The sequence below is a fragment of the Lagenorhynchus albirostris genome, chromosome 15 (assembly GCF_949774975.1).
Source record: "Lagenorhynchus albirostris chromosome 15, mLagAlb1.1, whole genome shotgun sequence".
Classification (NCBI taxonomy): domain Eukaryota; kingdom Metazoa; phylum Chordata; class Mammalia; order Artiodactyla; family Delphinidae; genus Lagenorhynchus; species Lagenorhynchus albirostris.
This window is the reverse complement of record NC_083109.1, coordinates 46,782,699-46,805,243: the sequence shown is the minus strand read 5'-3', so window position 1 is coordinate 46,805,243 and position 22,545 is coordinate 46,782,699. Positions and strand designations below refer to the sequence as shown.

At 43.1% G+C, this 22,545-nt stretch overlaps 1 protein-coding gene and 1 pseudogene across 1 annotated transcript in view; one reads left to right on the top strand and one right to left on the bottom strand.

The window, feature by feature from the left end:
- The window catches only part of CFAP61 (cilia and flagella associated protein 61), a 253,270-nt gene that overhangs the window by 21,717 nt on the left and 209,008 nt on the right, over positions 1-22,545 (top strand). Inside the window, exons 7-8 of the mRNA XM_060124490.1 lie at positions 6,951-7,083; positions 20,682-20,841. Of these exons, the coding sequence (XP_059980473.1) occupies positions 6,951-7,083; positions 20,682-20,841 (293 nt within the window). The remainder of the gene's footprint in view (positions 1-6,950; positions 7,084-20,681; positions 20,842-22,545) is intronic.
- Positions 1,841-2,834, bottom strand: LOC132505496 (3-hydroxyisobutyrate dehydrogenase, mitochondrial-like; annotated as a pseudogene).

Sequence of the window (22,545 nt, the reverse complement as noted above, 5' to 3'; positions counted from 1 at the left end):
ACAAATTACTGAAGTTCCTGTTCTGTATTTTGCATAATATATGAAGTAAAGCATAGCTGCTTCTAGACACATCTTTATAATCTGTAATGGGCTTGATTAATCATTGGTGGTGGATTTGAGATGTTCTCAGATTTAGAAGCTATTGGAATGGCCTTTCTGGGGGGAAACCGACCTTTTTCAAGTCCTCACAGGGATAGGAGAGGACTCACAAAGGAAAGGATTGTGTGTGCTGTCAGTCAGTGTTGTAAAGTAATTTAAAGTTTCCTTTATATAGTACTGCTTTTTTGCTAATAATAAAAATTAAGTTAGGTCAACATTTAGGAAGTTAGGTCAATTTAGGACTTTAAAATGTAAGATGTGGTGTTTTTTAAATGCTAACTTCTCACCTTTTAAAGCAGTTATTTTTATTAAGCGTTTGATAGTCTCACAATTATTAGGAATCCACTTAAGCTTGACTTCTGAGCAATTTCATGTAAATGAACATTCTGATGCTTAAGTGATAAATATCCTAAAGCATTCGAAAGAAGTTGTAGGGCAGTTAGGAATTTCACCACTAGTCTTCTTGAGTCCTGATAAGTAACCCAGCAAATAGAATTTGGTTCACAATCCAACTGGAACTATGGTGTGCCAACACAGACTTTTGGATCAGATCCCAGTGGTGTAAGTGCAGGGACCTCTAATTGGCCCTGAATGTGCTTTGAAGCACTTCATTCCGAAGTCCTCCATAACTTGTAAAATCATGACATTTTCCAATGAGTAGAAGCTAAATGGCTCCAAGACCCATGTTAAAGTTTTGAATGGAATATACGGTTTAGAAATGATGGATTTGATTCTCCTAAAGAAGACCACTAGAGGTCACAAGAGATCTTGGAAAGAAAAAGGTGCTTTGTTTCACACAGCTGAATAAAAAGAAAAATCTAGTTGCGTAGCTGGCGCCCACTGTAGGTTCTCCAAACCCAAGCTGAAACTGTTCGTGGTAAGGGTTGGTTTAAGCCAAATACATTGCACTTTTTAGCGCTACCACTAAACTGGATTCTCTGAATTTTTCTTTATTCATTGATTTCTTTTTTTATCAACATAGAAATTTATTTGAATTCAAAATAATATGGTTATATTTAGGATAATATAATAATTATGTAAAGCACGTATCATCGTTGGCTCTGAAACAGTTCTAAAGATGTTATTCTTTTGAAGTCAAAAATTATGTAGTAAGAATGTACTGTACAAATGTACAAAAATATAAAAAATAAGTTTGCTGAGTATTGGGAGTTGTTACAAGAGGGGCACACCAGGGTAATGTAACAGAGTCCAAATTACATAGCATGCAGCAAGGAGTTCTCGCCTTATCAACTCCTGGAAAGTGAATGCAAGAATACCACCACTGCGTTAACAGGACAACCTTTCTGAGGGACACAAGGAGTAATTCACTATACTTCCCCTTTCTCTAACTCCTTTCCTCACACCGATTTCTTTTCTTTCCTCCAGGATAGGTTTTATCCTGTGGGAAAAAAATTTGCTTTTATTTGTAAAGTGGAGTAAATAATATCCTGATTGGAGTAGGCAGCGTTTTAGCTGACAGTGCTCAGGAATCAAACTTTTGGAAAAGGCCAATCAGCTAGCTAGCAAAGACCATCAGTGGCTTGCAGAAAAAAACACAAATTCAGATAATATGTCCTTGCTAAATAGATAAAAAGAATAAGCAGTTAAATAAATATGGGTGAAAAATCCCAGGGTTTACTGTGACCTAGACAATCAAAAGCAGACAGGTGACCTTTGATTAAGCCCATTTACTTGTGGAGTGAGCTATAAGGGGCTCCAAGATAGAGTGTGGTTTCCAACAGCGTCCACAGCCAAAGGGCAAATTCAGAACGTCTCCTCCTCTCGTAGAAACTGGAACACGGATGAGAAGTCTTTTTTGGAGTAGCCCTTCACGCATATCATCCTGTAGATCTGATGGGCCTGAGTGCCCAGAAGGTTTGAGCTGTTCGTGCTGGTAGCAGAGTCTTGTGTTAATCCTAGATCCTTAGCCATGAGTGTTGTTCCGAATCTACCCTGATAGTTATCAGCCGAGGGAACTCCATCCGTCACCCCAGGTACAGGATTATAAGTGTCACTTGACCAACATCGTCCTGAGGTCATATTTAGGATTTTAGCCAGGAGTTTTGGGTCAAGCCCCAACCTGATTCCCAGATTCATAGCTTCAGCAGTTCCAGTCATACTAAGCTAACAGCAAGTTGTTGCAGATCTTTGCAGCCTGCCCACTCCCAGCAGCTCCACAACACGCCGCATTGGAGCCCACGCATCCCAGCAGCTGTTGGGCAGCAGCAGCAAATTCGTCTGCGACTCCTCCCACCATAAACGTGAGGTTCGCAGACCGAGCAGCTCCCACACCACCAGAAACGGGCATCCATGAAAACTGCTCCCATTTTCTCAACTTCTTTGGCCAATTCTTTCAAAACCATAGGATCAATAGTGCTGGAATCTATTAACAGTGAGCCTTTCTTCACTTTCTTTAGAATTCCATTTGCTCCAGAATAAGCTTCTATCGCATTGATGCTGGTGGGCAACACTGTGATAATTCTGTCAGCTTTTTCAGCTACATCTGCTGGGGAAGACACTACCTGTTCACGTGCATCTAGAAACTCTTTGCATGCATCAGGGAACACATCATAAATAATGAGTGGATAGCCATGTTTCATGAGATTTTTTGCCATTGGATTCCCCATGTTGCCTACTCCAGTGAATCCAACTTGAGTCTTAGAAGCCACTGACCTAGAACACACTGCTGCAAGGCTGGCCACTGCTGGTTGCTGCCGGCGGCTCCATGGAGCCATAACGAGGCTGCCATGCTGCCCCCACCCCGCCTCCCCGTGGTGACTTCTGCGGCTCCCAGCTCACCCACTGACTGCTAGGGTGCGCAGTGCAGCGGGTGGGATCAGCTGCAGCTATTCACTGATTTCTTAAAGAACATGCACACATATATACACACTCTCTCAGGCTTAAATAAATACAATGTTTATGGCATTTAAATATCAGAATCACTTTTCCAATGGTACATTTTTAAGTCTAGTAATGAAATTCGGATCCTCTCTGGTTGTGGAAGTTGCCATCAGACAGGAGAGAGGAGGCCACGCCAGTATTCTGAACGCAAAGATGGGCTGCGGCCATCCTTACGGCCCCTAAGCAGGAACTTACCATCTGTGAGTTCGCAGTGGTTTCTTTGCTGGCAAGGAAACAACGCACACCTCCCGCATCCAGGGAAGCCACCTGTAGGTTCTCCTCTAGGCTTGTGATGCTACAGAAGAGTGGTCTGGATGCTGAGAGGTCCACCTGCCACCACGGGACAGTGCCAGCCGGCCAGGCAAGTGCCCTGGGGTCTGGCATTGCGCTGCTCCTTGAAAGCCCCGTTCACTGATGTAGTGGAAGTGGTGAGTGAGTTTGTCCTCCCTTCTCCCCACCTCTGAGGAAGCCAGCGACAGCCACCAGGGCCCTGTCATCCTTCACCTTGCCTTTTCCTGGGTTTACAGGACACCCAAGCCCCAAGTGAGGTGTCCTGAGAGGCTGTTGATTTTCTTCAGCTTTGGATCCCGCCCCATTTTCACTAGCATGTTTTTCAGAGTTTAGTGGACATTTAAGGGCCTGGATGATCAAACCTGTTTCTATGGGATGGACCTTTTGTTTCCTCCAAACAAGTTAAAATAAAATAGTCTATAATCAATTACATTAACACGCACGTGGTCGCCTTCTCCAAGCACGTGCTGGCTGGCAGCTCCAAAGGAAGGCTGATCCTTATTCAGCGGTGTCAGCCTCATTGTACTTTGTGTTGGTCAACCCTGACCTTCATAATCATCACCACCAAAACTCTGGGGGTCACGGAAGTGCTGGGCACGTGGCCCTGCTGTGCCCAGCGGCTCCACAGGAAGCTGTGGCTCTCCTATCCGAGCGGCAGGCAGTGCTCGAATTTAAACATTTTACTGAATGAATTGTTTTCAGTAGCCAGGGTGTCTGTTTCCATGGGGCTGGACTTTGTCATATGCCATTTGAGACTCTGCGAGGCTGATGTCATACTTCATCATTAGCACCGGGGCTGATGCAAGATCATAAATCATCGATTACCCCAAGGAATGCGTTTCTTAGAACAAGTTCCTCTTTATCCATTTTGGGGAAGGGCTGAAGGGAGAGACTCTTCAGAGCTCCACGATGTGGATGTTTTCTTCTTATTCCCAGAAGAATAAGTGTTGAGGTGTGATTATGGATCACTTTGTCCACGGGCTGCCGAGGGCTCATGATTAGGCTTACGGCCCCGGGTCTCTCCGAACCTTTATTCCTGATTTTTATACCACAAAGTAGTATTTTTGTGTCCATCATATAGATAAAAGCCAATGGTACACAGTGATAGCTGTCTTGATCCACTTAAGAAGATTAGGATATTGAATTACTTTCACATAATTTAAAATAATTATCTCTGTTAATAAATACTGATGTGGACTTTGTTTTTTGGCAGGATATTTGAAAGTAGATTTGTTGGCTGTTCTCTCCTAGAATCTTCTTGTTTTGTTTTTTCTTAACCAATGTCGTCCAGGACTCTTTTTACAGAGAAAAGCCATCTCCATTAGCAGCACCTTTTTGAGGGTGGTTTTGCGGGGAAATGAGGGGTTTCTGGAATGCGCTGGGGCCTTCTCGGCCCTTCCAGCTGAGGTCCGGGGCTCTCAGGTGGAGGCAGCTGATGGGGGTTTCGGAGCATATCAGATGGTGGGGGGACTGTGAAGTTTCCCACAGCAGATGCTGCCAGGGGCTCACTGCCTGCCCGAGAGTGACCTTGAGGGCGTCCCCACACTGTACCCTCCCGCTCTCCTCGTACCTGCCCTTGTGCAGGTGAGACACCAAGGCTCAGCAGCGAGGGGACCGGGCCAATTTCTCAACCAGGAGAGGCAGAGGCTGATTAGAGGGCTGGGAGTTGCCAGCGTGGAGCGGGGGTCACTCCCCAGAGGCGCCCCCTTGGGCCACACGTCCGCACCTGCAAACAGGCCGAGCGATGGCACCCCAGCGCTGTCAGTGCGTGCGGTAGGGCCCCATCCATGTTGGCTGTCACTGTTGCCCCTGGGCTGTGGGCTGCAGGGTGTGCAGATGTCAAAGGTTGACAAAGCCGGATGCTGGTAAGGACAGATTTTAATCCGTAATAACCGTTGCGATAGGGGGAAACATCCAGGGTGGACTGAACTCTGATTTGTACAGAGGTGACTGGGCCTTTTTTTCTTTTTAATTTTAATTTATGTATTTTTGGCTGCATTGGGTCTTCATTGCTGCACGCCGGCTTTCTCTAGTTGCGTCGAGTGGGGGCTACTCTTTGTTGCAGTATGCGGGCTTCAGTAGTTGTGGTGCGCGGTCTTCAGTAGTTGTGGCACGCGGGCTCAGTAGTTGTGGCTCACGGGCTTAGTTGCTCCACGGTGACTGGGCCTTTTGAAGAGAAAAGGAGGGAAAATAAAACATAAATAAAACATAAATAAATAAAATAAAGAGAAAATGAGGGAGCTGGGTGGGGAGTGAGCAGGGTCTCAGTAGAGTCAGGGAAGTGACAAATTACAAAAAATGGGAAGGCAGGGTTGGTCCCTGTGAGACCCCTCTGAGTCACTCACTAGCCCTGATGGAAATTAGGCTCCTGCCCTCCCAAAGAGGCTGGGAGATGGGACCTTATCCTCAGGTGTCGCTGGAACAAACAGGAACTTCTTCTGGCAGCCCTGAGCTTTCTCAGGCAGGCACTTTAAGGGGGTCTCAGGTCCTTCTAGGGATGTGGCCTTGAGCTGTTAGGAACTGTTAGTGTTTGTTCATGTCTTTTCAGGCCTAGTGGAAAAGAGGCTCAGGGTGTACTAGGCTAGGGTCTGGTCACGGAGTCTTTGTCACTCATTAGATGGAGCTGCTATTAACATCAAAGAGAACATATTGGAAGATAAAGTGGGATGATGAAATGTCAGAGTAATGAAATAAGGGGGAGTGAGGATAAAAGTAGTAGCTAAATCAGTTACACTAGAAAAATATAATATGAACATGGAACATTTTAAAAGAAAAGGACCAGGAAAATGTATAAGAACATCCCAGACAGGTAAAATAGAGTAGACTTAATCACGAATCTGCTAAAAAGAAGAAAGGAATGTGGAATATGGCAGCAAAATGGAGACCAAGGACCAGCATCCTCATGCTGCTGTAAACCTGGTTCTTGGGTCTTCCTCTCCCCACGCACACTGGTGGTCGAGGTCACGGTAGAGGTCCTGAGAAGGAGGCTTGAGGTAGACGTGCCCAAGATGGTGAGCAGAGCTTCGTTACCTTCAAGCCAAGCATCTCCCCCTCCATGGAAGTAGAGAGACATTTTAGGAGTAAAGGGTACCATGGGCCTGTTGGGAGGAATGCATAAACAAGCTTAAATATTCTTTACCTTAGTAATTCCCAGAGTCTTTATAACTGTGACGATCCATGAGGGACACTATAGCAGAAAAGTGTTTTTAGACAGTGGATTTCTTCTAAGGGGAGGAAGGGCTGCTGGGAGCAATATCATAGAAGCAGTGCTCCTTGGAGCACTTTTGGGAGGTGCTGTGCCCACCTTGCTGTCCTCTGGCTCGTGAGCGATGCTGCCCTGCAGTCCACGCCCAGCAGGGCCGAGCATGTCCCCTCTGCCTGGGACATCCCACCTCCAATTCTCGACACAGCTTCCTCCCCGTCTCCACTCAGGTCTCACTCAAGTGTCACTCCCTGACCCCATCACTCTCCATCCCAAAGCAACTTACCACTCTTTGAAATGTTCCCGGTGATTTGTGTGTTACATTTTTGTTGTCTGTTCCCCCCATTAGAATGTAAGTTCATTTCGTGGGTGTGTTGTTCTATCCCTGGCATTTAGAACAGGGTGGCAAGAGCAAGCAGAGGAACCAGCACTGAATTTAAGCCTTTCTGGTAAACAGGGTGGAAGATCACGACGACCTCGTGCCAATATTCCTGCACCATGACACCATCCTGAAGGAGTATTATGGCGAATACTTCCTGGCTGAACTCATAGAGGCCCAAGATGAAGAGAATCATGCCATCGTGTGTGAGGTGCGTGATAAACCACCTGGGGGCCCGCTGAGGGAGAGGGATGACAGAAGTGAGCAGCCCTGGTCCCGGTTTGCTGAGCATCCCGGGAGCTGCCTCCCTCCCCCCTTCTAGGTGGTGTGCCCGGCCCTCCTCCCAGCTGTGCCATCACCCACCTCCCCAGGGTTCCCACTTTAGGTTTTCAGGTCTTACGAGGTCCTTCCAGATGCCCAGTCTTAACAGGCTCCAGCTCGAACTAGATGCAGCTGACTCCAAGTTCCTGGAAAACAACTCGGGCAAACATCTTAACGTTTGGGCTATGTGCCCCTTGGAGGATATGCCAGTCTTTGGTAGCAACAGTTAAAGCGAGCTTGAGCATGACGGTGGGCTCCAGGTGTGATGGATTTAACTGATGATTACCCTTGGTTTCAGTAGGTGAATTCTATCTCAGAAAAAATTTCTGATGCCAGGATGCACTGAGACCAATGAAAGAATCTTTTGGGGTAGAGCACATCAGTATATTTAAAAAGCTCCCCACATAATTCCAGTGTGCAGCCCAGGTGGTAAAACATTTATCTACATGATGGAAAACACATCAGGTGAAGAACAGGATTAATTTAAATATACATGGGCGTTAGTTTCTTAAGGTGAGAACTGGCCCTGAAAATTAGATTCTGATATACTAGTCCATGATAGCTGTTTCTCCTACATTTCAGCTACATTTTTATTCTTTCATATTTAGGTTTCTGCATTGTCTTTTAAGGACTTGCTTTCAAATATTGTCATTTGACCTTTAGCTCCACGCTGGTGACAGAAGGAAGGGTCATGAAATACTTGGGCCCAGCAGCACCATTTTGAAAAACCATGTCTTACTTGATGAAACAAAAACTGCTGATAATTAAAAGCCCAAATAAGGGCTTTTAATGACACAACTGTACCTATTCAGTTTTGTCAGGTCTTTGTTTTTTGGAGAAGGCCCTTATTTATTTATTTTTCCAGCTTTATTGAGATATAATTGACATATAACATTGTATAAGATAAAGGTGGACAGTGCGTTAGTTTGACACACTTATATATTGCAAAATGATCACCACCATAGCATTAGCTAACATCTCCATCATGTCACATAATTACCACTTTCTTTTGTGGTGAAAACATTTAAAGTCTACTATCTTAACAACTTCCAGGTATATCATAGAGTATTATTAGCTATAATCAACACACTGTACATTAGATCCCCAGAACGTATTCATCTTATAACTGGAAATTTGTATCCTTTGATCAACACCTCCCCTTTGCCCTGCACCTAACCCCTCATAGCCACCATTCAACTCTCTGTTTCTTTGAGTTCAACCCTTTTAGATTCTACATAAAAGCAGTATCATACAGTATTTGTTTTTCTCTGTCTGACCTATTTCACTTAATATAATATCCTCAGGGTCCATCCTTGTTGTCACAAATGGCAGGATTTCCTTCTTTCTCATGGCTGAATAATATCCATTACATAAATGCGCACATATATATGTATACATACATACATACATACCACATCTTCTTTATCCGTTCATCTGTTGAGGGCCACTTAGGTTGTTTCCATATCTTGCCTATTGTGTATAATACTGCAATAAACATGGGAGTGCAGAGATCTTTTCAGTACCCTGTTTTCATTTCCTTTGGATATATACCCAGAAGTGGAATTGCTGAATCATATGGTAGTTCTATTTTCAATTTTTTGAGGAACCTCCATGTTGTTTTCCATAGTGTCTGCACTAATTTACATCCCCACCAACAGTGCATAAGAGTTCCCTGCATCCTTGCTAACACTTGTTATCTCTTGTCTTTGGTGGGTTTTTTTTTTTTTTTTTTTTTTTGGCTGCACTGTGCACCATGTGGGATCTTAGTTCCCCAACCAGGGATAGAACCTGCACCCCCTGCATTGGGAGCTCAGAGTCTTAACCACTGAACCACCAGGGAGGTCCCATTTCTTGTCTTTTGATGGTGGCCATTCTAACAGGTGTGAGGTGATAATCTTATTGTGATTTTGATTTGCATGTCCCTGATGATTAGTGATATTGAGCATCTTTTCATGTACCTGTTGGCCATTTGGATGTCTTCTTAGAAAAATGTCTATTTAGTTCCTCTGCCCATTTTAAAATTGGGTTGTGTGGTTTTTTGCTATTGAGTTGTATGGGTTCTTTGTATATTTTGGATATTAACCTCTTATCAGATATATGATTTGCAAATATTTTCTCCCATTCTGTAGGTTGCCTTTTCATTTTGTTGTGTCTTTTGCTGTGTAGAAGTTTTTTTGTTTGATATAGTCTCACTAATTTTTGCTTTTGTTGCTTGTGCTTTTGGTGTTATATCAAAAAAATTGTTGCCAAGACTAATGTCAAGAAGCTTTCCCCTATGTTTTCTTGTAGGACTTTTATAGTTTCAGGTCTTATGTTTAAGTATTTAATCCATTTCCAGTTCATTTTTGTCAGTGGCATAAGATAAGGGTACAATTTCATTCTTCACCGTATGATTATCTCGTTTTCCCAGCACCATTTATTGAAGAGACTACCCTTTCTCCATTGAGTCTTCTCGGCTCCCTTGTCAAATTTTAGTTAACTGTAAATGTGGGAGTTTATTTCTGGACTCTCTATTCTGTTACATTGGTCTATGTGTCTGTTATTCCAGTAGTGTACTTTTTTTAAAATTTATTTTTAATTTATTTATTTTTGGCTGCGTTGGGTCTTCATTGCTGCATGCGGGCTTTCTCTAGTTGTGGTGAGCAGGGGCTACTCTTCATTGCGGTGTGCAGGCTTCTCATTGTGGTGGCTTCTCTTGTTGCGGAGCATGGGTTCTAGGCACATGGGCTTCAGTAATTGTGGCACGTGGGCTCAGAAGTTGTGGCTCGTGGGCTCTAGAGCACAGGCTCAGTAGTTGTGGCTCACGGGCTTAGTTGCTCCGCGGCATGTGGGATCTTCCCAGACCAGGGATCGAACCTGTGTCCCCTGCATTGGCAGGTGGATTCTCAATCACTGAGTCACCAGGGAAGCCCCCATGTACTGTTTTGATTACCATAGCTTTGTAATATTGCTTGAAAACAGAAGTGTGGTGCCTCTGGCTTTGTTTTTCTTTCTCAGTGTTGCTTTGGCTTTTGGGGGCCTTTTGTTGTTCCATACAAATTTTATGATTTTTTTTTCTGTTTCCATGAAAATGCCTTTGGAATTTTGATAGGGATTAATTGAATCTATGGATGGCTTTGAGCAGTATGGACATTTTGACAGCATATAATTCTTCTGGTCCGTGAACACAGGGTATTTTTCTATTTCTGTCTTCTTCATTTTCTTTTATCAGAGTCTTGTAGTTTTCAGTGTACAGATCTTTCACCTCCTTAGTTAAATTTATTCCTAGGTATTTTATTGTTTTTGATGCTATTGTGAATGGGACTGTTTTCGGTATTTCTTTTTCAGAGATTGTATTTCTAGTGTATAGAAGTGCAACTGATTTCTGTGTGTTGATTTTGCGTCCTACAACCTTACTGAATTTGTTGATTAGTTTTAACAGTGTTTAGGTAGAGTCTCTAGGATTTTCTGTATGTAAGATCATATCATCTACAAACAAAGACAATTTTGCATGTTCCTTTCCGATTTGGATGCAGTTTATTTCTTTTCCTTGCCTGATTTCTCTGGCTAGGATTCTAGTACTTTGGTGAAGAGGAATGGCGAGAGTGAGCACCCTCATCTTGTTCCTGATTGGAGGAAAAGCTTTCAATCTTGAACCATTGAGTATGATGATAGCTGTGGGCTTGTTATTATTGGCCTTTGTTATGTTGAAGTATGTTTCTTCTATACCCAATTTGTTGAGCATTTTAGTCATGAAAGGATGTTATATTTTGTCAAATGCTTTTTCTACATCTATTGAGATGATCATATGATTTTAATCTTTCACTTTATTAATGTAGTGTATCACATTTATTGATTTGCATGTATCGAACCTCCTTGCATCCCAGGGATAAGTACTGCTTGATCATGGTGTATGATCCTTTTAATGTGCTGTTGAATTCAGTTTGCTAATATCAATATTTTGTTGAGAATTTTTGCATCTGTATTTATCAGGGATATTTATCTGTAGTTTTCTTTTCTTGTAATGTTCTTATTTGGCTTTGATATCAGGGTAATGCTTGCCTTATAAAATGAGATAGGAATGATCCCTCCTCCTTAATTTTCTGGAGGAGTTCAAGAAGGATTGGCATTAATTCTTCCTTAAATGTTTGCTAGAATTCACCAGTGAAACCCTCTGATCCTGGGCTTTTCTTTATTGGGAAGTTTTTGATTACTGATTCAATCTCCTTACTTGTTATTTGTCTGTCGATATTTTCTATTTCTTCATAATTCGGTCTAGGTAGCTTGTCTATTTCTAGGAATTTATCTGTTTCTTCTAGGTTATCCAATTTTTGGGTATATAATTTTTCTTAGTAATCTTTTACCCTTTGTATTTATGGCATCAGTTGTAATGTCTACTCTTTCCTTTCTGATTTTATTTCAGTCTTCTCTCTTTTTCTTAGTCTAGCTAACAGGTTGTCAATTTTGTTTACCTTTTAAAAAAACAGCTCTTAGTTTTTCTATTATTTTTCTGGTCTCTATTTCATTTATTTCTGCTCTGATCTTTGTTATTTTCTTCCTTCTGCTAACTTTGGGCTTAATTTGTTCTTCTTTTTCTAGATCTTTGAGGCATACAGTTAGGTTGTTTATTGAGATCTTTCTTTTTTCTCAATGTAGGCATTTACCACTATAAACTTACCTCTTAGAACTGCTTTTGCAGCATCCCCAAATTGGTTTATTGTATTTCGATTTTTGCTTGTTTCAAGATATTTTTTGATTCCCTTTTGTTTCTTTTTTGACCTCTTGGTCTTTCAGGAGTGTATTTTAAAATTTCCACATACTGTGAATTTTCCAGCTTTCCTCCTGTTATTGATTTCTAGTTTAATACCACTGTAGTTGGGAAAAATACTTGGTATGATTTAAATCTTCTTAAATTTGCTAAGACTCATTTTGTGATCTATCATATGATGTATCATGGAAAATGTTCCATGTGTTCTTGAGAAGCATTTGTACTCTGCTGCTCTTGAATGGGATGTTCTGTACACGTCTGTTAGGTTGATTTTATCTAAAGTATGAACCAAGTCTAACATTTTCTTGTTCATTTTCCCTCTGGATGGTCTATCCATTGTTGCAAGTAAGGTGTTGAAGTCCCCTGCTATTATTGTACTGTTGTCTATTTCTCCCTTTATACCTGTTAGTATTTGCTTAATATATTTAGGCGCTCCAATGTTGACTGTATATATATTTATGATTGTTATATCTTCTTGATGAATTGACTCCTTTATCATTATATAATAACCTTCTTTGTCTCTTGTTAGTGTTTTTGGCTTAGTCGGTTTTGTCTGGTATAAGCATAGCTACCCCTGTTCTCTTTCTGTTTCCACTTGCGTGGAATATTTTTTCCATCTCTTCACTTCGAACCTATATGTGTCCTAAAAGCTGAAGTGAGTCTCTTGTAGGCAGTGTATTGTTGGGTCTCGCTTTTTATCCATCTAGCCACTCTGTATATTTTGATTGGAGAATAAAATTCATTTACATTTAGAGTAATTATAGGTAAGGACTTACTAATGCCACCTTATTGTGTTCTGGCTGTTTTGTAGTACCCTTGTTCCTTTATTCCTTTCTTGCTGCCTTCCTTTATGAATTGATGATTTTCTGTAACGAGATGCTTTGATTCCTTTTTCTTTATCTTTTGTGAATCTACTGTAGATGTTTGCTATGTGGTTACCATTGAGGCTTACATAAAACATCTTACGGATATAACAGTCTGTTTTACACTAAAGACTTAATTTCAATTGCACACAAAAATTTTACCCTTTTACTTCCCCTGTTATGTTTTTAATGTCACAATTTATCTCTTTTTATATTACATATTCATTACTAAATTATTGTAGCTATTGTTATTAAAATATTAAAATTCTTGTCCTTTAATACCTACATTAGAGTTACATGGTTAATGCTTCACCATATTAAAGTTTTAGGATATCCTGAACTTGACTGTATACTTACCTTTATTATTGTGTTGTATATTTTTCTATATTTTCATGTTATTAATTAGCATCCTTTCATTTCATCTTGAAGAACTCCTTTAAGCATTTCTTGGAGGGCAGGTCTAGTCGTGATGAATTTCCTCAGCTTTTGTCTGTCTCGGAAAGTCTTTCTCCTTAATTTCTGAGGGACAGCTTTGCTGAGTAAAGTATTCTTGGTTAGCAGTTTTTTTCTCTCAGCGCTTTGAATATATCATCCTGCTAACTCCTGGCCTGTAAGGTTTCTGCTGAGAAATCTGCTGACGGTGTTATGGGGGGTTACCTTGTAAGTCCCAAGATGTTTTTCTCCCACTGCTTTTAAGATTCTCCTCTTGTCTTTGATTTTTGAGTTTTATTATAATGTGTCTTTGAGAGGATCTCTTTTTTTAACATCTTTATTGGAGTATAATTGCTTTACAATGGTGTGTTAGATTCTGCTTTATAACAAAGTGAATCAGTTATACATATACATATGTCCCCATATCTCTTCCCTCTTGCGTCTCCCTCCCTCCCACCCTCCCTATCCCACCCCTATAGGTGGTCACAAAGCACTGAGCTGAGAGAGGATCTCATTAAGTTGATTTTATGTGGTGACCAATGAGCTTCATGAACTTGGATATCTATATCTCTCCCCAGATTTGGGATGTTCTTGGCCATTATCTCTTTAAATAAACTCTCGGCCCCTTTCTCCCTCTCTTCTCATTTTGGAACTCTGGTGATTCACAAATTGGTCCTTTGGATGGTATCCTATAAACCATAGGATACCATCCTATGACCCTTTTCATTCTTTTTACTATGTTCTCCTCTGACTTGATACGTTTAAAGTTCCCGTATTCAGTCTCATTGATTCTTTCTTCTGATTGATCAAGTCTGCTGTTGATGCTCTCTGTTGCATTTTCATGTCATTTGTTGATTCTTCAGCTCCAGAATTTCTGGTTGGTTCTTTTTATGGTTTCACTCTCTATGTTCAACTTCTCATTTTGTTTGTGTGTTGTTTTCCTGATTTTGTTGAATTGTCTTTGTTTTCTTGTAGCTCACTAAGTCTCCTTAACACAGCTATTTTGAATTCTTTATCTGGTAAATTGGAGATTTACCATTTACTCTTGTCTTTGGGTTCAGTTACCAGAAGATTATTGTGACCCTTTGGTGGTGTCATACTTCCTTGATTTTTCATGGTCATTGAGTTTTGCACTGCTGTCTTCACATTTGAATTGCAGTCACCTCCTCTGGTCTTTGGAGGAGAAATAACTTCTCTCAGCTCTGCTGGAGACTCTGAGGCTTCCTCAGACCGTCTATGGGTATGCCTGCTCCATGCTTCTTGCTCTCTCTTGTGGCAGAATTCTTAAGCTTCTATGTCTTCTCTGGACCCTGCAAAGCACCAGGTCAAGTGCTTCTGTATTCCCAAAGGTGGCACTACAGCTCAAATTTGTGGTCTCTTCCTGGCCCACAGATTGGGCTGACTTTCTCCATATGCTCCTTAGCCATCTGCCAAAGTCTGCTCATGGCACCATTAGGAGTACACACAGGGAGCTGCCACAAGGTGGGCTGGTGTGTGCGTAAGGCATGTGGAGCACTGGGGTGCTCGTGGGCAGGCTGGCAGGATCCATGGGTGAAATATTCCCAGTAGCTCGTGGGTGGGCTTCTTGATAGAATCCATGATGCCTGGTCATGTCCTCTGGGGGTCCTACCTGCTGCTGTCCCAGACCCCTTCCACCCCCCAGTCGTGAGCTCCCAATTTAGTACTCTGGATCTGGCAAGAGAGAAATGAGCCCCTCTGGCAGCATCCTGTGTAGCTAGGGAAGCCAGGTGCTCACTTACACAGTCTCCCGCTTACCTGCCACGGGATAAATTAGGGGGATAATTCTTGGCCCTAAGCTGTGCTGCCTTGGAGGATGGGTGTTGTGGGGAAAGGCAGACTGTTTGTCTTACCCACTCCAGGGCATCCAAACTGGTATTTTTTTGCTCCAATGGAGCTGAAACTTCTCCTCGGGAAACCTGAACTTCATCAAAGGCTCTCTCATCCATGAGTGATCGTCTAAGTCACTGTTCTCAGGGGCTCCTGGACTGAGGCTGAGAGAGGCTAGAGCCAGTTCAGCGGCCTCTGCAGGGTCCACAGCTGTGACCGAGGTCTGTCTGCCTATTTCCTGATGCAAAGGTGGGCAAGACTCCTCCCAGGCCCCTTGGTGGATGGTGCTGGATCCCACGGCTCCTTCAGAGGCACTTTTGTTCATGGATGGATGCCGAATATTTGCTGTTGAGCAGGGGACAAAAATAAGGGATGTCTTTTACCACCATGATGCTGACCTCACTCTGGAGAAGGCTTTTAATTCTTTGGTTTCAAGGTGCGAGTTTGAACCCAAATCTCTTGAGTTAGTTCTTGTGAAGAGCAGCTGCAGTGACCTCTTCCCTCAGTTCCTTCCCCCTCTTGTCGTGTGTTACAAACTTTCAGCATGTGTAAATATCAGAGGAAAGTTGTAGGCTGAAAATTGCAGTCCCAACCCCGCAGGGATCCTTTGGTGTCTCCAAAGACACAAACGGAGTCCAGCCTGATCTCTGAGAGGCCGTGCTGCCTCAGACATCAGAGATTGCACGTCCCACGGAGATGTGACCACAGACCTCAACCTTAAATGGAAGGGCAGGAACAGGACCTGTCAACAGTGAGCAAACCAGCCTAGGATCTGGGAGTGAAACTCTGGTCTTCACCAAGCCCTTAAGACACCCACAGGTGTCTTAAGCCTTTTTGGGTTCAAGATCAGTGCAGTCACCACCCTACCACCTACCTGCCAGGACCCTCCTCCCAACAACCTGGGCTTCCTCAGACCTGCCTTTTGGCAGCAGTGTGCTGGAGCTCGCTCACCTTGGCTCACAAGAGCCAGTTGCTAAATCTTTAGGAACTGGCAGGCTGCTTGTTAAACACGGCCATTGTCAAAAATTAAGTTATATCAACTAACAGTGTAGTAAATTATACTAAAAACAAAATTAATAAATCCTCAAAATTCATTACTTTTTAATTGTTTTACTCTTATTTGTCCTCTTGGGGTCATATCTGTGGTCTCTGCAGAGTGGAAATACTGTAACTACAGCTACTGTGCATCTTCTCCCAATTCTCTACTCAGTGACATCACACCAAGAGCTTACAATGGGCTGCAACGGGAATATTTACACCACAGAAATTGGCAAGTGTTACAATTAAGCTTTTCCCTACAATGCCGATTAGGGATTAACCAGCACACTATACTTTTAGGTGACCAGAGATAACGGGACATAGTACACCAAGCCTGTCCCTTCCCAAACCTGTCCATGGCAGTCACAGGCCATGGATGTGGATGTCCTGAGAGCCATGTCTGCACCGTTGGGGGGCCCTCAACTAAAGGTTTTTAACTGCGAGCACTTTCTTTGACTTAATCGCAACTTTGGAGGAGTTCTGAGTCATCACTTTGCTGCAAGTTGCTTTTCATAACTTTATCCTGGCTGACCTTGACATCTGGTGTTTACTCCAAACTGCGATTTCAGGGCAGGGCGGTTGGAGGCCAAGGGCAGCTCCTAGAGACAGATGGGCAGAGCGTCTGCCTTGGCAGCATCTGTGGCATGGGCAGTAGCGGTCCGAGGAGGCACTGGGGCAGAGCCTGCCAGCGCAGCCATGCCTTTGACATCAGGCAGGAAGGATCAGAGCTGGAAGTGGTCACGATGAGGGCACCCAGAAGGGGCGGGTGACGTAGGGCTTTTTAGATGGAAGCAGGAACGATGCAGTGCATACGGGCCTATGAATGGTCCTGCTTGTGAAGGTGTGGCCACTGCACACGTGGTTTATAGCGACCTGAGCCTTATGCATCATCATAGGGATCCTCAGGGAAAACCGAGGACAACAACAAACTCCCAGTTTGCTCTCCAATGTGAGATAATTAAAGGCACCTTTGTGGTGGAAAGTATTGGTTACCTGGAAGACAGACAGCAGCCAGCAATCAGTGCCTTTTCACTGTACAAGAAAAAAAAGTCCATCAAATCAATTTATTTTTCCAGAAAACACACACACACACACACACACACACACACACACACACACACAAAGATGCATTTGAATACTCCTATAAATTCATATTTAAGAACAGTGTTTCTCAAATCGGAACAGTCATCCCAAAGAAACCCAAAGGAAAAAGCAGGCACTTCCACAATACGTCCTCGCTCTGTTGAGTCGATCATTCTTAACTTTTGTGAATTGTCACAGTCCCGAGATGAAAGATGGGAATATAACAGGTTGCAGAATTGGAGAACGTGAAATCTTTGTTCCTAATGGTGAAACGTGTTTTTCTCATTTTCATCAGAATGTGTGATCCATGCCATTTGAATCAAATTCCAAACATGACAAGCCATTAGTATAATAGCTCATTACTAACAGCGGTCTTATAAATAATGCATTCTTATCATGCACATGCAGCCCGCCATGAAGCCAGCAAAAGGTATTTCAGGCCATGGAAGTTGCATCGCGCCAGCGTGGCTCTAGATGAGAAGGACATCTCCATGTGAACCAAAGATGGATGCCAATTTTCCCTGCCGAGAGGGAGGCTGGCCGGCTCTCTCTGCACATATGGTAGAGGGATTGGTTAATCAGCGTCTGCTGAGTCTTGGGCCTAAAATTACAGAGAAGCCAGACAACTGTGGCTACACAGCCTTTGTTCACACGCGCAAACAAGACAAACGATCACTTGTTATTTGGGAAAAAAATTAAAACGTGTATTTTGGACTTTTATTAAAGTGTCGATGGCTTTATAAAACAGCTGTGTAAATCCAGCCTTTCACAGCTAGTATTTTGGGGAGCGTGTAAAGAAAAGAATATGCATGGAAAAAATCAATTTTTTAAAAATTCTTTTTGTATTCCAGTATTTGGGAGAAAGTACAGGGAGTCTTTACTTTTCAAACACATCTTTGAGAACAAGTGGTTTTAAACCAGAAGAGAACATTTGAGAACAAACAGTTAAATACCTCATTTTTTTCTCTGTTGTTTAAAGGAGTGTTGTAGCTTCTTTACTTTAGGAAGTTCAAGTATTAACCATTTTCTCTGACTGGGCATTTATGGAATGATGCTGCCTTCTTAGGAACAGGGAATGCTGGTGATTGTTGAGTTTGTTTTTTTTTTAAATTTATTATTTATTTTTGGCTGTGTTGGTTCTTCGTTGCTGCACGTGGGCTTTCTCTAGTTGCGATGAGCGGGGGCTACTCTTTGTTGTGGTGCACGGGCTTCTCATTGCAGTGGCTTCTCTTGTTGCAGAGCACAGGCTCTAGGTGCGCAGGCTTCAGTAGTTGTGGAGCACAGGCTCAGTAGTTGTTGCTCGTGGGCTCTAGAGCGCAGGCTCAGTAGTTGCGGCACATGGGCTTAGTTGCTTTGCGGCATGTGGGATCTTCCCAGACCAGGGATTGAACCCATATCCCCTGCATTGGCAGGTGAGGTGAGTAACCACTGCACCACTAGGGAAGTCCTGTTGCGTTCTGCTTCTTGGATGGAATGGCTGTCTTGAGAAATAAAGTGTGAATTCTGGTGGGATCGCACCTGCCCAGTAAATGCTGGTTTCTTATAAGAGCTGTCAGAGTCAAATCAGTCACCAGAATTTGCTTAAAACCCACATAATGATCAAAGGAATTATTTATGTGAAATTTATTTATTTTGCTTTTTTCCAGTTTTATTAAGATATAATTGATACATAACATTGTATAAGTTTAAGGTGTCCAACCTAACATTTTGATTTATGTACATATCGCAAAATAATTACCACCAAATAAGATTAGTTAGCGTAAGAACTCTGCATTCTCTCTCGCCTCTTTTAAAATTCTAAATGCTTTCCTTGCAGAGAAGAATGAAATACAGAATTACCGATGGAACATAATAAAGAATTTCAATCACAGTCATCTCTCAATGTGGTATTAAAATTTGATAGAATTAAAATTCGTTGTTAATTTATAATATTTCAGTACCAGTAATAGGCTCAGCTCAGCTAGTTACTCACAGAAAGATAAGTTGTTTCCTCTACTCGCAATACTTATGACCCCAAATGTGTTGCATTTTTCCCATACCAGCCAACTCTCCAGCTTCCTAGACACCAGCTGGGTGTCCTGCAGTTTGATTCACTTCTGACACTGCCCAGGCTTAGCACAGGCCCTACAGTTTAAGGACTCAGGCGCACAAGACTGTCCCCTGCCCCTGTCAGATGCCAGTTACAAGACCCAGGTTGTCACCTGTACTTTGAACTGACCGACTATAAATCAGGGTTTCCCATGACCCCCTCCTCGGGTGTGACAATCTGCTGGAAAGGGCTCCCAGAACTTAGGAGAACACTTTACTTGCCATCATCGATTCGTTGTAAAGGATACAATTCAGGAACAGCCCAAATGGAAGAAGTGCGTGGGGGGAGGTGGGGAGGAGGGGGCGGGGAGCTTCCATGCCCTCTCTGGGCTCGCCGCTGCCCAGCACCTCAGTGTGTTCACCAGCCCGGAAGATCCTGAACCCCATCGTTTAGGGGTTTCTCTGGTGGTTCCATTAACGACTGATTAAATCATTGGCCACTGGTGGTTGAACTCAATCTCCAGCCCCCTTCCCCTTCCCAGAGGTCGAGGGGACGGGGCTGAAAGTTCCGACCCTCTAATCACAAGGTTGATTCCTCTGGTAACTAGCTCCCATGCTCCGAAAGTCACGTCTTCAGTGTAAACTCAGGTGTGATTGAAAGGGACTTAATTATGAAAAACAAAAGATGCTCCTCTCAGGAAATTACAGGTGTTTTAGGAGCTTTGTGACAGGAGTGAGGGATGAAGACTGAATATTATGTCACACTGTCACCCTCATCTTCCCACTTATGTATTCCTCATCAAAGGCCTAAAATGATGAGGGCCATTGCAAGAGGTTCAGAATCAGGTAGGGTGCTGGGAGGTGATGCAGTTGTAGGTCAGACACATCTGGTGAACAGGTGCAATGAGTTTATTTCACTCAAAGCTTCCCACCAAACCTCCTTCCTCACATCTCCTCCCCGTGAGACCATCCAATCAAAAAAATAAATGAGTTTAAGAAGATCGAAGCATTCCTACCTGATGAGGAGCGAAAGACCATGAACTTTCTCTGAACCGAGGATCAACTAGATGGCCACTGGAACAATGGCCAGTCTTCCTGAGAACCGCATTGTGAAGGGGAGGAGAGTGGATGGCAGGGCTGGGCTTGCAGTGGGGCAATAAAGGGATATGGGGCAGGCAGGGGCATTGTCTGGGCAAAGTTCCAAAGAGTTTTCCCTAAAGAACATCCTGGTGGCCTCCCTAAGTTATATACCCACCTCTGGGAGTGCCCACAGTGGTCGTCCACGGCATCGTTTTTCGAGCCTGTCCTGTATGCCGTGCATTGCTCTGGACACTAGGGCTGCTCCTTCCCTCAGACATCTCCGGGTGCCCATGGGCTGGGGCTCCTGGGAGTTTCGTGATGAGCATTCACCTGAGGTCGGACAGTCATGAGATATTTTGGACGTTTCAGGTGGAAGGTGTAGCCGTCGGGTTCATGAGCGTGTGCTCGAGAGTGAACATGCAGCTCCTGCATGAGTGCTTTGACTTGAGGCCCTTCCACGGACTCTGCACCCCGCATCCCGATGACGTCCTGGAGCCACCCCAAGAGCTAAGCGTTCAAGGAAGTTCAGGTACAGTGGCCATCAAAGGAGCGTGTCAGGAATTCAAGCTTTACATGCTGTGCTATGCTCCTGGCTAAGTGCCGGAACTAGGTGGCACCTACTATAGCTGTCTCCAGTCCCCTCTGAGGAGTAGTTCCTGGTCCATCTCATCCTTGTGCATGTATCTGTGAGCACAGGGAGTCAAGGGTGCACTGTGGCCTTGCCACTGAAGGTTTCCTGAATTCAGAACATCTACCTTCAGGATGTTCATTGTTAGAGGTAAGCTGTGGGGAAATAATTGACAGCATTTCTGGATTTTACTCAGACACACACGTACAACACAAAACCTGAATATGATGAGTGAATTTTTCAAGTCAAGAACTCGAGAAATTATATTAAGTTTTTTCTTTTCTAAATTTTTTTAAAATTGAAATATATAGCTGATTTACAATGTTGTGTTAGTTTCAGGTGTACAGCAAAGTGATTCAGTTATACATATATGTGTATATATATACATATATTTTCTTTTTCATATATGCCTTTAAGTTTTAATCCCAGCAGTTAGAGCTTCTGTGTTTATGTCTTCAACAAATTATTATGTAATACAGGTCTATTGCAAGTAGTCAATACTTGCACTGATTCTAAAACCATGTCTGTATTAGGGTTTTCACCAAGTGAAACTAGGTCATCTCAAATTTTGGTATTTTAATTTAGAGGTCTTCCTGCATCCATGAGTATCTTTGAGGTTAAGTGTTTTGGTTCTTAAATCAGGCAGATGCAAGGAGAGCATGTAAATTCAGTTCTCCAAATGTGGGTTTCCTCATTTGTAAAATAGGAATAGTAGTAATACCTCCCACGTGGGGTCTCGCCGAGATCACTCATGTCCAGGGCTTTATTCAGTGTCTCGGGCAAAGTTAGCACTCAGTCAGCATGGACCATCATCTTGAGCGGTCATTATTATCACTTTGTGATTGGCCTTTTACCTAATTGAGTCTTCCCGGGTTAAAATCGGGGCAGTTTGAATTGCTCTGCTTTCTTGTGTCTGAGAAATTCTACCAAGACTGTTCAAAAAACAGGAAGAGGAGCGTGTTGGGGACACGATTGACAAGCAGAAGACTTGTTGATCTAAACAACGGCAGGTGTGGGTTTGGCAGATCTTATCCGCTGGATTAAGATGGATTCTAGTGGAGAGGCCTATGGGTAGGTTGATATCACTCCCCTTTTGACTTCCAAGGAGGCTTTCTGCACATGTATAGTCCGGAATTTCTCCTTGACCTTGAGAATGAGAAATATGTGGTCCCTATCTCTTATCTGGGCGGGGCTCAGCCTCTCCTGTTAGCCTCCTGCTATTATCTCTATCTTGGAATATCTGTCCACAGGGGACAAACTCCAGCTGCTCAGCCTGGGACCCATCTATCTCCTGCCTCATAAGGATGCAGATTTTGTCCCAGTATAAGGAAAATCTAGTAAAAGTTTATTTTTTATTAAGCGGAGTACCTAGTTTAGAAGTAGCAAGTTCCCCAAATATTGGAAGAATTCATAAAGAGTCATAGCTGCTCAGGAAAGGGCTTTCTGCTTGTGTGGGAGATTGTACGAAATGAAATCCAAGATCCCGCAAATGGCAAGAGTCTGAAACCTTAGTGAACACGCAGCGGCGACCGACCGTATGCTGGTAGTTTATGCATATTTTCCTTCAGCGACAATACAGTGGCTCAAGACAATAGTTGGGTCCAC